Source organism: Dermacentor andersoni, chromosome 4 (assembly GCF_023375885.2).
Source record: "Dermacentor andersoni chromosome 4, qqDerAnde1_hic_scaffold, whole genome shotgun sequence".
NCBI classification, from domain to species: Eukaryota; Metazoa; Arthropoda; class Arachnida; order Ixodida; family Ixodidae; genus Dermacentor; species Dermacentor andersoni.
In genome coordinates this window covers 6,673,543-6,690,447 of record NC_092817.1, presented here as the reverse complement: position 1 = coordinate 6,690,447, position 16,905 = coordinate 6,673,543, and the positions used below count along the sequence as shown (strand labels likewise).

General features: G+C 48.8%; 1 protein-coding gene across 2 annotated transcripts in view; it reads left to right on the top strand.

The window, feature by feature from the left end:
* The window catches only part of LOC126535923 (isoprenyl transferase-like), a 168,416-nt gene that overhangs the window by 24,183 nt on the left and 127,328 nt on the right, over nt 1-16,905 (top strand). For both annotated transcript variants that reach the window (XM_072287720.1, XM_072287721.1), the window contains exons 5-6: nt 11,616-11,874; nt 15,461-15,631. In XM_072287720.1, coding sequence (XP_072143821.1) covers nt 11,616-11,874; nt 15,461-15,631 — 430 coding nt within the window. The remainder of the gene's footprint in view (nt 1-11,615; nt 11,875-15,460; nt 15,632-16,905) is intronic.

Below are 16,905 nucleotides of genomic sequence, written 5' to 3'. Positions count from 1 at the left end.
AACTCAGCTCAGTTGAGATAGTCAATGCACTACTGTCGACATTTGCGCGAGTTGGTTTTCCTGCGGAAATCCAATCAGATCAGGGCCCAGTGTTTACTAGCGCTTTGACGACAACTTTTCTCGAAAGGTGTGGGGTAAAGCTGTTACACAGCTCAGTGTACCACCCACAGTCGAATTCCGTTGAGAAGCTCCACTCCGTCATAAAGCGTGTGTTGAGAGCATTGTGGTTTGCACAACAAACTGACTGGGAGCTGTGTCTGCCTGGGGTGATGTTTGCATTGAGGACCGCGCCGCATGCGGCTACGGGGTTTTCGACGGATCACTGCCCTCTCCAATGGCTGCAGACCATCTCTTCCACAAATGGCCGCCTCCTGCGCTGGAGCCTCGCTTTTCAACAATATTCCTTTGAGGTGCGTTACAAAAAGGGGAGTCTCAACGGTAACGCCGATGGCTTAAGTCGAAGCGCCTAACGTAGGAATCAGCCTCAGAGTTGTTTGTTACTGATGTTTTTCTTCCTGAGGCAGGATTTTTAACATATTGCTTTTGTTTAGTGTTTCAAAGTGATGACGTGCTTTGTAGTGCAATTTTCCAATTTGTGGACGCGTTCTGAGTGCTGCTAGACTACTGTAAGGAACTAGGCAGTGGTATAAAAGGGGAAAGAGCCTGGCAGGACTTGGTAAGGGTTGTTTCGTGCTTGCTGACTGAGCGGTTGAGTTTCGGCGTAGTTCTAACGCTTGCCGGGAACGAGAACAAAAATGTCAACTCTCCTGAAGTCACTTTGCAGTGTCCTGTGTGAACCTGAACGAGAGAACGAGGCCTTCTCTGTGCGCTGCGCTCAAGAAACGCCGAAGGACGCCCGACTTCGGTTATGAGCATCATCGAGCGACATCCCTCCGGACAGCGGATGTAGTCCCCTGACCATCGGGATCTCCTTCCCCCGGCGGGGCGGTCTGTTACGTTTCGCCTACAACGCGCGGTATAGCCGGCGCGGATGCAACGGACGCCGGGGCTTCGTTCAAAGCGGCGGACATTTTGGCCCGTTCAGCGCCGCCGATACGCCTCCCCGCCAAGCGCGTCCAGGCATGTTTCAATGCCACGTGTCTTCAAGTGTGCGTGTGTGTGTGTGTGCATGTTGGTGCCCACGCTTGTCAAAGCGCGGCAGCCGGGGAGAGGAGCTCCCCAAGTGTGAAGCGAGGAGGTCTGACCGGCGCCGGCCCGGCGGATGCGTCACTACACTCGTCCCAACGTGTCTCTCAGCCTGTCCGTGCCGCGCATCACGTGCGCCTCTGACGAGGCGTTCCTTCTTCCCCTCGACTCCCAGAGTATAAGAGCAGCTGCTCCCGGACGCCGAGGGAGGCTCCGATTTCTTTCGTTGAGTTACGTGCTCTCCCGTCTCTCCACTTCGGTCGACCGGACCGCCCGCTATTTGCGATGCTAGAATAAACAAGTTGTTCTGTTACCAGTCAACTCATGCTTTGCCGGGACCTTCGGATGCTTCCAGCTGTGCCCCAGGCCGCCAGGCCAACGCTACCCTTGGGGCTTGCGACCCATTTGCAACAACGGGCGTCAGCGCTGAGATTCCAACAACTCGTGCCAGCGGTGCGATTGCGACATGGCGCATACCTCCAAACTGATGTCATTCTGGAAATTACATCAAATCTTTCACGAGGAAAGGCGCCTCTCCCACATTTATTTCAGCAAATTTGTAGAGTGTACAACAGGAACTTCTGGCAAAATAATTTAATGTGCTATGCCTTTGTGTTTAAATTATACACGGCCCCATTTTATTATTGACTTCACCCGCCTCCCCCTTGTTAGTCGTCCTTGCACAAACTGTTTCATTCGGCTGTCTCTATCGGCACTTTGTTTAGTTAGTTGGATAAGTCACCTATACTAGGTTAGCTCGTTCAGTGTGTTAGTTATTAGTTCATTAGTTAGAAAGTTAATTATATTTGCTTAGATAAAATAGTTAGGTCGGCTATCAGTGAATAATTTTGTTATTTCGGTTAGATTACTTAACTAATCAGTTGGTTAGCTTTGTTAGTTTGATTAGTTAAATGGTTTTGTAAGTTACCATATTTATTTAGTTTAGTTGGCGTATTACTTAGTTATTATTATGAACTTAGCTTATTGGTAGAACTTTGTTGCTGTAGTTTGTAACGTTACTTATTATTGAGTTTAGTTAGTTAATGTAGTTAGATTAGTAAGTAAAGTTGTAGGTATTAGCTTGATAATTAGTTGATTACCTTTGTTAGTTTAGTGACCGATAATTAGTAATAGGTAAAACAGACTGGTGGGATAGTTGGTATTGCATGTTAATATTTTTAGCGCGAAGAAACGCACGACACAAGAGAAGGAACACAGGACACAGCAGTGGGTCCTGTGTGCCTTCGCTCATGTCGTGCGTTTTTTTGCACTAAAGATATTAACAAGTGATTAGTAATTCACAATTAGTCGGTATTTAGTTTAGTTATTGGTTTCGTAATGATTAGTAATAGTTTAGTACTAATTTACTAATGATTTAAGTAATTCGTTAATTAGTTTAGTAATAAGTTGGATAGCGTTGTTAGTTCATTAATTACCTATTTGTCAAGTTCGTTGATCAACTGGTGAGCTTTGTTAATTTGAAACGCATTTTTTTAGTTTTTTTGCGCGAAACAGCATAAAAGTGCGACGCGGTGTGTGGTCGGTTTCAAGCGTAGTCCGACGCCGACTCGGGCCCCGCCCCAATGCGCCGTTTCATCCAATCATCGTCGCCCCAGGGCGCGCCGGTTGCGATTTGCCGATTTCGTCATAAGTGCACAGTTTGAATTATGCATTAAGCCGCTGTTGCGAACGCATTTGAACGTGGAAATGAAACAAGGCGTTGAAGCAACTTCGAAATTGTTCGAGTCCAAGTTTCTCAACACTGTACAGAAACAGGGGGGCGTCTGCACGTTGTGTCGACAATGTTCTCACGCCGATGCAGGCAGTCCGCAAGCGGACGCCAAGCGGACGCCATTCGGCGTCTGCTCCATTCCACGAGAGTCGCTGTATATACGAGCTGGGCTTCTGTTTCCCACGTGCCGCTCCGTTGCCATTCGTCAAGCGCAGTCACGTGGAGCTCTGAATTGCTGCAGAGAAGCCACCCCAGCAGTGGTAACATGGCAGCGCCCATATAGGGCCAACCACCGGCTTCGATCCGAATTCGCGTTTCTTACTGGCTATCTGCCCTGTCAGCGAGGAACAAGTGCCAAGATCTGTCATCGCTTTCTTATCTCAAGCTGAAATCAAATCATTAGTTATGCTTTGTCGTAATTATTGAGATCGGCTGTTAGTTTTCACGCTGCTAGGACTACAGACACGGCACGAAGCCGTAAAACGGAAGCAAGACTGCGAGTCGGCCTAGTTGGAACAAATTCATCTTAAAACTTATTGTGCGCAACAAACAGGGACGAAGAATAGAAGAAACACAAGGACGAGCGCTTTCTAACAACTGGTTTTATTTTTGAAGAACCACCTGCTTATATGCCCACAGATCTGCGCGATCTAGTCAAACAGAGCACGCCTATAGCGCATAAAATACACACAGATCTGCGCGATCAAGTCAAGAGAGCACATCTACAGTACATATACCACTTGTGATAAAAAACAGACGTGGGCCAAAGCCACCCGGTCAACAAAAGAACAGCAAGGTGCATGAAACATCCACTTACGATAAAATGCGTTAAAGATGTGATGATAGAAGTGAATTTTCTTTATCCAACAATGAAACCGATGGATGGCTGATGCATTTTTCTTTTTGTTTTTCAATCCAGTGTGCTTCCACAATTTTCCTCGCGGTTTGATTCCTATTCTTATACAAAATGTTGGTGCTACTAAGACAGGGGGAGCAATCATGTTCTTGGCAATGCATTGCCAAATGCGTGCTAGGGCGACCTTTCAGACTGGACAAGTGTTCCCTTAACCTGGTGTTAATGCATCTCGCAGTCTGCCCTACGTACACATGACCACACGTCATAGGGATCTGATATACAACGTTCATCGCGCAATCAACAAATTGGTTCTTGCTCGGATGTTTGACACTACATTCTTTCTTTGCATCCTTTTTTTCGAACTTATTTTTAACCTTAGAGCACACACTACCTATTTTGTTTTTCGCTGAAAATACCACTTTTACTGCGTAACTACCAGCCACCTTTTTAAGTCTGTGTGAAAGGCCGTGCACATACGAATCACTGAAATCTTGGAAGCTACATCCTTTTGCCTTTGATTCTTTTTGCATTGTCCTTTATCCTGTTTAAGTTTTTTCATTAGCCTATCGCACGACGCCAACATCACAGCGAGCGGGTACCCAGCCTTTCTCAACCTATCAACTTGCTCAAAAAATGCACTCTTTACGGTGTTGTGACATGAATTCAACAAAGCTGACCGGAAACACGAAATGACTATGCCATTCTTCACGAGCCTGGAATGGTTTGAGGCATAATTCATTAGCGGTTTTCCAGCTCGGGGTGAAAATGACCAACATACATGTTCCGGTAGGAATTCTAACTTGACATCAAGAAATTGTAGCTTGTTATCTACCGGTACTTCAGAAGTAAACGTTAAACCCTTGCCCTGAGAATTGAAGGCTTCTACAACCCTATTCCTGAAAGCACCCCTGTCTACATGACAGCCTAAAATCAAGTAGTCATCGACATATCTGTATACCTTATTTACTACACCTTCTAAATCTTTGGCCAACTCTCTGTCTATGCTTCCCAAAAAAATGCTACTTAGGATGGGAGCTACCTTTGACCCGATGCACACACCCTTTGGCTGTATATACGTTTCACCACAGAATCCTACATGTGTATTCGCTAAATAAAACGGGTTTGATTTCTAGTTAGCAGATGGCGCCACAGCATTAGCATCGTGATGCCTTAACGATGCACCATTAGTTTACTACCCCGCTCTAGCATGGTACACGATGACGGTAGCCAGCAAATGCCAAATAGACGCCGAGCAGACGCTTTGGTGCAGGCGAGCATTTGTAAGGGCATTCGCCCGTACTACTTGCTAAGGAGGCTGTAGGGTAACTGCAGGGAAAGCGTATAGGTAAAGCGAAGCTCTGCTGTCGCATGCATGTAAACGCAGCTTATGGTTACGACATCAAAATTTTTTTGTCTCAATCTACCAGCCATGGAGCATGTAACAGGATGGTGTGAGGATTGGGAGGTCAATCCCACCGTTCGTAACCAGTTGTGAAGATTGAAGTCGGGCATGAATAAGATGGAAGCTGGCCCATGTCGTCGTCCAACTTATCCACGCTGAGGACGTTGTTGAAGGGAAGGACTGCTTCTCATCGAGAACGGGGAATATCGGTTTGTTTACAGTGTCTACATAAGGACGTTGCAGTTCATTAGTCTAGCATGACTGCGAGAGAGAGAAAGTACACTGAGCAGCCGCACAACATCGGTTTATAAACACTCGGTCCTCCCTCGATCCCTAGGTGAGGAAAACGTTCGACCAGTAGACGAGCCGCCTCTCTGCGGGAGGGCTTACACACACACACTTCCGCACAGGTTCACGGTCCCCACCGACGTCAGATGGTCTTCGCAGAACTCGGGGCTTACGTCAGGAAAGGCGCATCTTATTCCCCCAGCTGAACCCCGCAGTGCGGGCGCCGGTGCTCCATTGTCTTGCGTCTTGAAAGGCGCGTGGGAAGGGGCCTCCAAAGACGTTCCCTCGGCAACACCCCGCTCGCGGCAGACCAGATCGGCGGTGGCGTGTTCAGTCATAAAGCCTGGTTCGTCGTACTCATCTCGGCAATCCCGCGAAGCAGAGTGGCGGACGTGGCGCATTGTCCTGCGGACACAGTAGAGTTAGTGACGCCGTCCGGCTAGAGGGTTGCGGTGGCGTTCCAGGAAAAGTTGATGCCGCTGTCGCAACATGGTCTGACCTCAGCCTTGGACCTCAGCGGGCCGTTCTTAACGATGGCAACCAGACGCTGAGCAGACGATGCTGCGCGGATGAGCACATTTCGAGGGGCATTCGGCCTTCCTATTGGCTAAGAATTCGTGTAGCTTCCACAGTGCTGCAACCAGCTCGTGAGAAGGATCGCCTCTGTAATTCCTTTGTGGTCTTGAGGGCCTAATAAAAAAGCCCCTGCACTAACGAGAGGCGGTTTCACTGCACAAAAGTGGATCGCAAGATGGTGGACCTATGCCCAACTCTGATTCCCTGCGGAGCCATGTGCAGCAACTCTACATTCCACCTTCCACTTGCGCCGCGGTGCTGGCGCTGTACGCCCGCAGCAGTACTAGAAGGCGGGCGGGTTGGTGGTAATTGACGCTTTTAAGTGTAACTGCACTAAACGGGTAAATAACACGACACTGGCGCTGTGTGGCGTTACACGTAGCGGTGCGCGGAAGTTTCGGGGCCAGACAGAAAGCATTAAAGGACCCTGGTAATACTTTTCCCGTGCTGGGCATTGCGTCGCAGTACAGCCGTCTTGAACTAGCGTTTTCTTTTTCTCGAGACGTTTTTGTTATCTATTAAACCACGGATTCTGAGAATTAGCGTGAAAACTGGTAGTTCGGATGAACTCGCGCGTCAATTCGAATAGCTTGTTTTTTAAATGTGAGCTAGCTTTCAGGAATACATATAAGGTGAAAATTTGCTTTGTAAGTTATAAGATGGGTGCTAAATTCATTAGTAATGACTTCATAATTTCCTTTGTCATGTAGCGTTATTGTTCTATTGTGGATCCGGCGAATAATAGGAGTAAATGTGAAGTGAGCATGAATAACCTTGTATTCACTGGTTTCTTAGGTGATTACGGTGACAGAAGTTCAAGATTAGTGGTCAATATAGGGTCAAAAATATTGCACAATCTCGTTTGACGTGCGTTGGCTGTGTTACTAACTGTAATAGATTGTAATTTAGACAGATATTTGGAGGTCCTTGGTCGCCGTTGGGTTAGTTGAAGTTAATGTTTCCCAATCAATACCTGGAAAGTTAAAGCCACCAAAAAAGTCGCAATTTCGCCCGAAAGGCGAAGCGTTCATTGCGACAGCAACTTAGTAGACAGCTATACGAAGTAAGGATAGTAGTTTTATTGGCCGTATAAACTTGTTAAGATTCGCTTACTAACTTCACAAGCATGATGTCAAGCGCATATAGGCAAACATGAACACATCTCACTTGCTGACCGCGGACATTTGCTGTCAAAATGCTGGCATCAGGAAGCGCCGCAGCAGCAGCGAACTGACCTTCGTGCTGCCTCTCGCTTCAACGCGAACTAAGCGGCGAGAACATAGCGTACACAAAGCCCTCGGCGCGCCTAGACTCCCCCTCACTCCCGGTGCCTTGCGCGCGATGGAAGGCGGCGCGCTTGCTCTGCGCCTTCCTCCCTTGCGCGTGCGAGATCGAGCCACCATCCTCGGCTCACCCTGGCACGCTTTCATTCGGGGTCACGCGGGGTCACGATGTTTTCGCACTTGGTGACGCAACACCCACAGCGTACGGCGACGCTGACTGCGATGACGGAGGAATTGCGCTTGGAGTGTCCGCATAATTGCTATCGGAATGAAAGTCGTTGCTTCCAGCCGAACTCGGGAACGCTGTACTAAAAGCGGAAGTGCCGGTAATACTGGGGAGCTAGGTTAGGTATAGGTAGGGTCCTTCGTTTTCGGGTTGTATCTTCTGAAATTCGAGGGGTAAAAATCGGGCGGTAAGGAGCTAAACCGGTTAGAAATCGTTTTTTTTCTTGTCTGTCAGGAAACCCGGGGAGCAGTCGCCACATTTGTTTTTGGCAACGCAAGGCTTGCGATTCTTCTCATAACCTTTACAAACGAGTAACACGAGACTTTGGACACAGACGTTCTTTTAAACAAGTGACATCACTCACAGAAACATGCAGTGGCAGATAGAGCTGCTCGTAAATCATGTGATGAACTCATCTCCACGAATCCTCGTTGTCAGGCATTATTAAAGGACTTCAAAGAAACCACACTAACAAACCAACAAACAGGGTACGAATCGGCGATCCCTTCTTCAATTTGTTCAGATTATTTAAACAATGCAAAAGTGCAGCACGCAGTGCGAGCGGGCATGCTTCGCAGGAGATGTAGTGTTTTTCATTATATTACAAGACTTTATAATTGTTGACGTAGGTTATTATGTGCAAGCGGCAACATTTTGGTGTCCATCCTAGGCCTGTCGAACCATTAGTCCTTGTCTGTGGTCCTGCTGTTTTATTATTCCCTAGTATGCGCTGTTGTAACAAAATTAGTAGAATACCAAAGACGAATCAGCCACCTTTTGAACGCAACGTATTTTTTGAACGCAGTGAAGTTCGCAATGCAATGTAACGTAGCACTGCGTTAATTCGCTCATCCGCGCATAATATCGGCGTTTACAGGTATGTGACGAGCAGGAAATCAGATGCAGCGCGCCCTTATTGTATTCTTGTAAACGAATGCCTAAAAAGAAAAAAAAGAAAGACAAGCTTTCGTTCACTTTTGGCCGGCATGGCACTGAACATATATTTCTAAATGCGCCGGTTTTCGCTTGTTAGGTGAAAACAAGGCATACAACATATTCATATAGTAATGATATTAACAATCTGATATAGTCATGACCACTCGCTTGCAGCAGGTGCGCAGCGTTCATTAGTTTCGTAAAAGCTGCACCTATTATTATTCTTCACCCGCCGTGGCTGCTCAGTGGCTATGGCGTTAGGCTGCTGAGCACGAGGTCGGGGGATCGAATCCCGGCTACGGCGGCCGCATTTCGATGGGGGCGAAATGTGAAAACACCCGCGTACTTAGATTTAGGTGCACGTTAAAGAACCCCAGGTGGTCAAAATCTCCGGAGTCCCTCCCTACGGCGCGCCTCATTATCAGATTGTGGTTTTGGCACATAAAACCCCATAATTTCATATGACCTTCGTAGTTGCTCTCGACACTCGCAAGCTGACCCGCCGTAGTGGCTTTCGCATTGCGCTACCAAGGGCGCGGGATCGAATACCGGCTACGGCGACCGCATTTCGATGGCGGTGAAATGCAAGAACGCCCGTGAACCGTGCAATGGGTGCATCTTGCAGAATCACAGGCGTTCTAAATTATTTCGGAGTCCCTCATTACGGCGTGCTTCCTAATAAAATTGTGGTTATGGCACGTAAAGCCACAGAATTTAATTTTTCCAACTATTGTAAATAATAAGATAGTATGCACATTTATGGACTTTATGACATTTGTGAATGTGCAACAGAGCGGCCTCTAGTTTATTAGAACACGCGATTTATTTTCGTTGTATGACCAATTCTTCTTAAACCAAATTTTTTTTTCACATCAGCTAGAGGAATGCTTGTTTTTTGTTTTGCTCCTCGCGTCACTCGTAGGATAGCGTACATCGCATAATAACATACGCGTCATCTTAAATGCGCAAGAAAACGGCGAACTAGAGTCAAAACGATACTGGACATCGTAAAGAGCTACTTCTCGTACGTTAGTGGCAACGTTAACAAAGGCGCACGGTGGAACATGATATCGTGTCTCGATCATATACCGCGTGCGCTGCTCTTAAGGCACCCTGGCCCCTCCATAGCGTTTCACACAAAATTACCGATCGAGGGGCTTTACCATAGAACAGTGCAAAGCGACACCTTTGGACAGTGTGTTTATAACTGCAACGAACTCTAAGCGTTCTTGTGTCGTCCGGCTTCTCCTTGACGAAAACAAAAAATAATAAAAGGATGCCTTTATACGTATGCTACAGGCCATGACGTCATACTGAGAGCTGTCTGCGGTGAATCTGCTGGCTTTGGCGGGCACATGTGATTCTACTTTTTGTGAGCCTTTTATCGTTCCTACAGGAAAAAAAGAACTTCGGCCACGCATTGCAGTGGCTCAACGCGAAATCGCAAGAAGATTTTTTGCGATAACAATTACATGGACACTCCAGGCGCACTGCTGCCGTTTCTGTCGACGTCGCTTTCATGTTCCGAATAAAGACCAAGGGCTATAACATCGTAACCGCGCGCCGTATGGTATATGTGCAAGTGCAAGCGTGCATAGGGGACCCGACGATGGCGGCTCAGTCTCGCGCGCGCAAGGGAGGAAACTGGGGAGGAAGTGCGTCGTCCTACGTCGCGCGCAATGCACCGTGGGAGGGGAGGAAGGGGGGAGGGGTCACTCTACTGCGCCCGCTGCTGCGTTCGGCGCGGCCGCGCGGGCCCTGTCTGACAGCGATATGCGATGAGCACAGCGTGCGAAGTGCTGATAGTTTCGTGTGCGCTCTGTCCTCGTCGCTTACTTGGCATTGAAGCGAAAGGCAGCACGAAGGTCAATACGATCGCTGCTGCTGCTACAGCGCTTCCTCACGCCAACGTTTTGACAGCGAGTGTGCGTGGTCATCGAGTGAGATGTGTTCATGTTTGCTTGTGCCCGCGTAACACCGTGCTTGTTAATTTAGTTAGCCGATATTTACTAGTTTACGGGGCCGTTAAAACCACTATCGTTACTTCGTACAGCTCTCTACTAATTTGCTATCGCAATCGATGCTTCGCCTTTCGGGCCAAACTACGACTTTCTTTTATTTTGCTCCTGCACGCTAGCGACGTCATATGTTTCTTCTTTACAACACGAGGCTCGTCTACAAAACTTGCGTTCCTGCCGAAATATTCAGGCCAGCAGATAAGTTGAACAGAGCAATTCATAGTACGACACGTACAGTGCTCACGGAATGAAACGCGTCAATTTAGGGCTAAGTAGTGCGCATACTTTCGTTTCAACCGGCTGCAGTTCGTGTCACATCGACGTAATTTTGGCGCGAACGCTTACACCGGAGTCCTCGTCACGTTTGGTGACCAAATTCCTAGCGACATGACATGGTGCTCTCGCGTACTTTGCACATATGTAGGGTTCTACTAAATGCTCCGTGTCCTATTTCATTCCGTGAGCACTGTACACTGATGTTCTTGTGTTGACATCACGAATGGTAGCACGAAGCGGCCAGTAAATATCGCCATTTTAGGGGCATGCATCGCAAGCGTACATGCCGACCCTTAAGAATATCTTGCGGGAATTGTGTAAACTCCCAGCTACACCGTTCGGTGCAAATAAATAAAATGTGCAGAAAAATAGGTGATACAAATTTCGGGCATATCCGCATGCACGCGCATGCATGCATCCACCCATCGATCCATCGAAACGTACGTACGTACCTACGTACGTACGTACATACATACATACATACATACATACATACATACATACATACATACATACATACATACATACATACATACATACATACATACATACATACGCACAAACCAACAGCCGCTCTTAATAATTCAAGCGGGAACTCATCAGAATGCCAGAAAAGGTGCAAAAAGGACCTACGGCGGCGGCGCGGTAACGCTGCCGCACTAGCTCTACCAGTTACTACGTCACAGCTCGCGCCATAGGTTGTACTTGTGAGGAGCAAGGGTTTTAAGGGTGCGACTGAACTTAGGCCTAATCTTTCGCGGCTGTGTCTGTCGTTACGAGTGCACTTTGCGTTTAGCCGAGAGTAGTTCCCCAGCACTCGTCTTCATTTGTACGCGTTCTCTGCCCTCGTCACGTAACGAGACGTTCCGCCCGCAGGACGAGCAGGCGCCTGCCGCAGTGCCACCAGGAGCTCCTGCGCCAGTGGCTGCTGGTGCTGCGCAAGGTGTGCCGGGCCGTGCCGCGCAGCCACACCACGCCCGCGCTGGCGGGCCACTTCGTGGCACCCTCGATGCTGTGGCGACCCGGCGCCAGCTTCGTCGAACACCCGGCGAGCGGAGAGCACGCCGCGCTCGCCACCGTGGTCCGCTGCTTCGTCCTCTTTCTGGATGACGTGTGGAACGACGTCGACGAGAAGGTCCGTCGCGCATTTGTTCTGGCACGCGTCGGCCAGGCTCCTCTGCAGGTTGCGAGCAGCGCGCTGTGCGAGGCATTCGAGGCGCAGCCTTCTTGCGCGTGCTGCACTGCCGGGTGGCCAAACACGCGCGTTGCGCTTGCTAATGCACTAGAAAGCTAACAACCCCGGTGGACACTACCACCCGCAAGTATAATTACGCCAAATGGGTTATATAATGTGCACGTGCAGCAAAAAAGCAGGATATCTATTTCAGGTGTCGGTAGGGGGCCTCAGTTTCACTGGGGCGTTCTGAAAGAAGTGTGAAGCCCCTTTTTCTACAACTTCTTAACATTTCCACTTTGTGTAAGAAGTGGTACATCGGGCGCCCATTTTGTACACGAAACAAAGCGCCTGGAAGGACAAAGATTGGCACAAGTTGATGCAATAGCCTTCTTGACGTGCTGTTTTTTTTTTCTCGTCGCGCGCGAGTCTCGTTTGCGCAGCGCACGATCTTGCCCGGCTTTCTTAGAGTCACTGGAAAAAATTTCAGAGTACCGCAAAGGTCGGGATTTGACTGGCAACACTGAGCGGCCACCGCCATATACCTTCCAAGCCGACTGCATCGCGTGGAGACCGCCGTGTTGGAAGAGCTTGATGTTCAGTGACACATCGGGTTGAGTGTTTAATGAAGTACAAATACTTTGTGCCCGGAGATAATGGTTGCTAAGAACGAAAAGAAAACGTTATTTTGTGCGAAGTAATGCAGCCGGCGGTTGTTTTGCACTCCGATCGTGTTTACTGCTGGAACTGTGCTACGATTGTGGGCAGCAGCTTAGCGCTGCTATCGGGAGCTTATGCGCGCGTTTTTTTTTTCCTTCCACGGAGCGAGCTACGTAGGAAACATTTCGTCACTTCGAGCCGGAATGAGGCAAGCTTGTGCTTTTGGGCATGAACATCGTGGACCACCGTCGGCTTCTATTGAATGTTTCCAAGCAGGACGAAACTAACACCTGACAGTGTCATCGGCACGTACGTTAATTGTATAATTTCACAAGCTAAATCGGATACATTTATTTAGTTTGTAATCGGATACCGCGTGTTCTCGACTCTGCCCGGCGACTTCGTCCGCCGTATACGCACGACACACTGCGACTGCCGTGTGCGCACCGGTGTTTGGCCGTTATCATAAGACGATCTGTGCGCAGCAGGCGTAAAAACCAACTTCGATTACCATTTTGCGCACTAAATCTTGTGGAAGGCCAATATGAGCCATTTGCGTTATTACAGCAACGTATATGTACTTCTGTACACTGATAATGCGCGAGAGTTTGCTACATTGCAATTTATGAACGCGGCTGTCTAGTGCGTCCATGAGCGGTTACTCTTAACTTATTTATGACTGTTTTCTTAGACTGCCAAGATATGCTGCCTGTGTGAAAAAAAAGCAGGAACGCCGGCTGGTGACGCAGCACTTTTTTTTTTCTAAATTACATAGGCGATGTATAAAATTCTTGTGCTTTCAGAGCGGTTTATGTAACATGCATAGTGACAGAGTGAAACTAAAGCTACTGGGTGTTCTGTTGTTTTGTATTTCTTGTTATGCATCAAGCACAACAGTATTTGGGTATGTACTGTAGCATTTCAACATAAAACATAATATGTATGCTGACTTCAGTTATTGCATGTGCTCGGCTTACAAGCTCAAAATTTGAAGCATGTATTGTGAATACCACCTGGCCATTGGTCTCAAGCTCGAAATGCGTATGTATAAATGAGCAAAGGATAAGTGGAAAAAAGGAAGTATCATGGGCCTCGTATTGACCAGGTTTTTATTGACTGCGATCGTCACGATCTGCGAAAAACAAGTGCGATATGGGTCGAGTGACTCGAGGCGAGAGCGCGCGGAGAAATCATGCGAGTACCTGGTGCACGTGAGGACGTGGAATTCTCGCGCGACAAGTGTGCCTTCGCGTGCCACGAGCACGGAATAACCGCGTGTGTTGAGCAACAAACGCGTACACGTGTACCCGCGTCAAGCGTGCAATACGCGAACGATCCCTACAATGAACTATTTTCATAGCATCGCTAACACCGCGTGCACTTCGCTTAAGTATCTTCTAAAACTGCCGAAAAGCACAAGCAAGGTATACTTATACCTCGCACACGCGGGTGTTTGTTGTAGGCTCGAAATTCTCCCGGCCGGTTCTGTGTCACCACGCAGAACGACGCTCTCGGTCATTTTTCCCGGCCGGAATCTAGAAAAAAAGTCTTTCCAGACTCAGTTCGGTTGCTGCATCCGAAGGTGCAGCAGCCAGGCACGATTTCCTTGCAACCAAATGCGAGCGCGACACTCGGAACACAAAAAAACGTAGGGAACCTGCGCTGCCTGCGCTCTAACTCAGCCGGCCCGCCCGGCGCTTGGAAGGTGTATGGCGCCCCAGAGGTCACGTGGCATGGTTGAGCCAATGAACGCACCGGCGGCGCGGGGAAAACGAATGCGGTACTCTGAAATTTTTTCCAGTGACTCTAGGCTTTCTGCATACGATGCGCCATCTGGCGGTGCTGCTGAGAAATGCACGCCTGGCCTCGGGTACAAGAAGCGCGGCTGCCTGCGAGCGCTACCTCCCGCTTGCCGCACGCACAGTGGTGACAGTGACCCATGTTGGCGATATGTTCATTGCAGATGATGATGTCTAGGTGTTTAGTGGCGCAAGGGCCAGGTATGGCCACAGAGCGCGTATCTAGTGCATTCATGACACAGCTCACTAAAGCATTGGCGTGAAAGAGGTTCATTGAAAAGCGGCGCTAACCAGTGAGTTTGTGGCGCAGCCTGCCAAAGCGTCGGGCTCTTGCCCCTGAGGAATCCTTGTGACGTGGTTTCGATTCCTCCCAGCATCGGATAAATTTAAGGGATCTTTCTCTTCATTGCAGAGCGGCGTATTCCCAGTGGCACATACTCAGTTATCCAAATTGGCGTCAAATACGTTCATTGAAGAGTAGTACGCGCATACTGGCACGCGCCCAGTGTCTCAAGCGGGCATCGAAGAGGCAGAGACTGAGCGACGCGTACCTAGAATTATAAGTCGGTGTCAAAGAGTTTCATTGAAAAGCTGCAGTACCTACCCAATCCCGCATCTACAGTTACCCCTGCCGGAGTGAAAGAGGTTCCTTGACGAGCGGCACGTATGTTAACATTGCCACATACACAGCGACCCAAGGTCGACTGGCCAGTGATCCAGGCAGGCGGGAAAACTGTTAGATACAAACAGAGATAGATAACTCTCGAAAAGTGCGCGAGGTATCCTAAGATGATAACACATTAACAAATAACAACAATGACAAGCTTTGCTCCCAACATTGAACACGTTGAGCACGGACCTTACATCACGAATCACGATAAAAATGCAACGGAGGGCTCCGTTGTCTGCCACCTTCGTGGTGTTTAATCCCCAATCTGCATGTTCCAATGCCATGTCGCATTGAAATACACGTATCTGTTTAAATCGCACGCCTTTTAAACAAAATCTAAAGTGCTTTGCTCCATCGACACCGTGACGGTGACACCGTGACTCGGGGCCGCTTATATCGAAGAGCGTCTTCTCCGCAGGCGATCTTCGCCCGCAAGCGCAGCACCCGCGAGTCGGTCGTAGACGCGAGGTCGGATGCGTTCGCGACTTGCACGGCGTCCCAGTATGTCGACAGCCTCGAGAGGGAGTCGAGGCGCCAGGCGGAGCTGCACAACATGATTGTGGCCGATTCGTCGCCGAAGCCTCCGCAGGTGAGAGCGTCGCACTCAGTCGCATAGTTGTCACGAGGCCGCTGCACCCAACATATGGGCGAGAAGCCCTGGTCCAGGTTAAGCAATGTGCTGGTGCACAAACACACGAACGGGAAAAGAGCAACTGTGTCAATGCTTTTTCACGCCATACACTGTACCGCAGTATATGTAATCCACTAGTTGGCGGAGAGTTGGAAGGTGCTTTTGAGCTAGGAAGACTCTGAAGAGTGCCGCACGACCGTTCGAGCACAGCTGCGCTCGTTCGCGACCATATCTACGGATCCTTTTCCTGAAAAATAACACATTTTTTTTCTCGTTTATAATATATATGTCAGGGAATAGGAGGCCGGTCCCCGGCCCGAACGTGGGAAAGACAAAGTGCTTTCGTTTCGTGCGTCCTATCATTCAAGCACTTGAACTCGCTGAATCCAATGACGTGTTTGGCTTCATATGTATATGTATACTGAGAAGTAACGGTTTTACTCGGCAGTTTTATTCCAAAAGCACGAGCTAGCGCGCCGACCATGAAGATGCGAAGCGATGGTGATGGTTATGTACAGATGAGCAATATGACGTCCACAACAGACACTCTCGCACTAATTGCCCCCGTGCAATTACGGCCGCAAATTAAACTAGCGTAAAGCGCCGATGGAATACCTTGAGGCGGGAAACATGCACGATTTCTGTCCCGCGACAACGTCGGTTTGTAGGTGTGTCAACAGGTGTAACGCGATAGTTTACTGAGGAGATCTTTTCTATGACCTTGTAGGGGCCGATGTACCGAGATTGAAGATTTTCACATAAACCACACATTTCGCACAGTGGTCGAAAGCAGTCGGCAGGGCAGTAGAAAACAGCACGGTGAGTGGCATCCACCGTGGTGGCATCATAACGACTCTTGCGGCCTTCCTGGCTCGCCCCGGTGTTTATACGACCATGGTGGCGTCATTGGGCAAGACGAGACACAAACTGTTCGCAAATGAATGGAGAAGTGTTGAAAGTGACAGAAAAGAAAGAAACGTCGAGGGCAGAGGTTGGATGCCAGCCGCAGACCAGGAAAAACGGAAAGTAGCCTGTGGTGCGCTGTACAATGGTGTTGTAGGCAAATGTCACAAAGGGGAGAATGGCATCCCGGTTACGATGGTCAGGTTGGATATACATGGACAACATATCACTGAGCGTGCGATGAAATCTCTCTGTCAGACCATTGGCTTGGGGGTGGTAGCCGGAGGTTGTCTTGTGCGCGTTGTTGCAACCTCGGAGAATTTCATCAA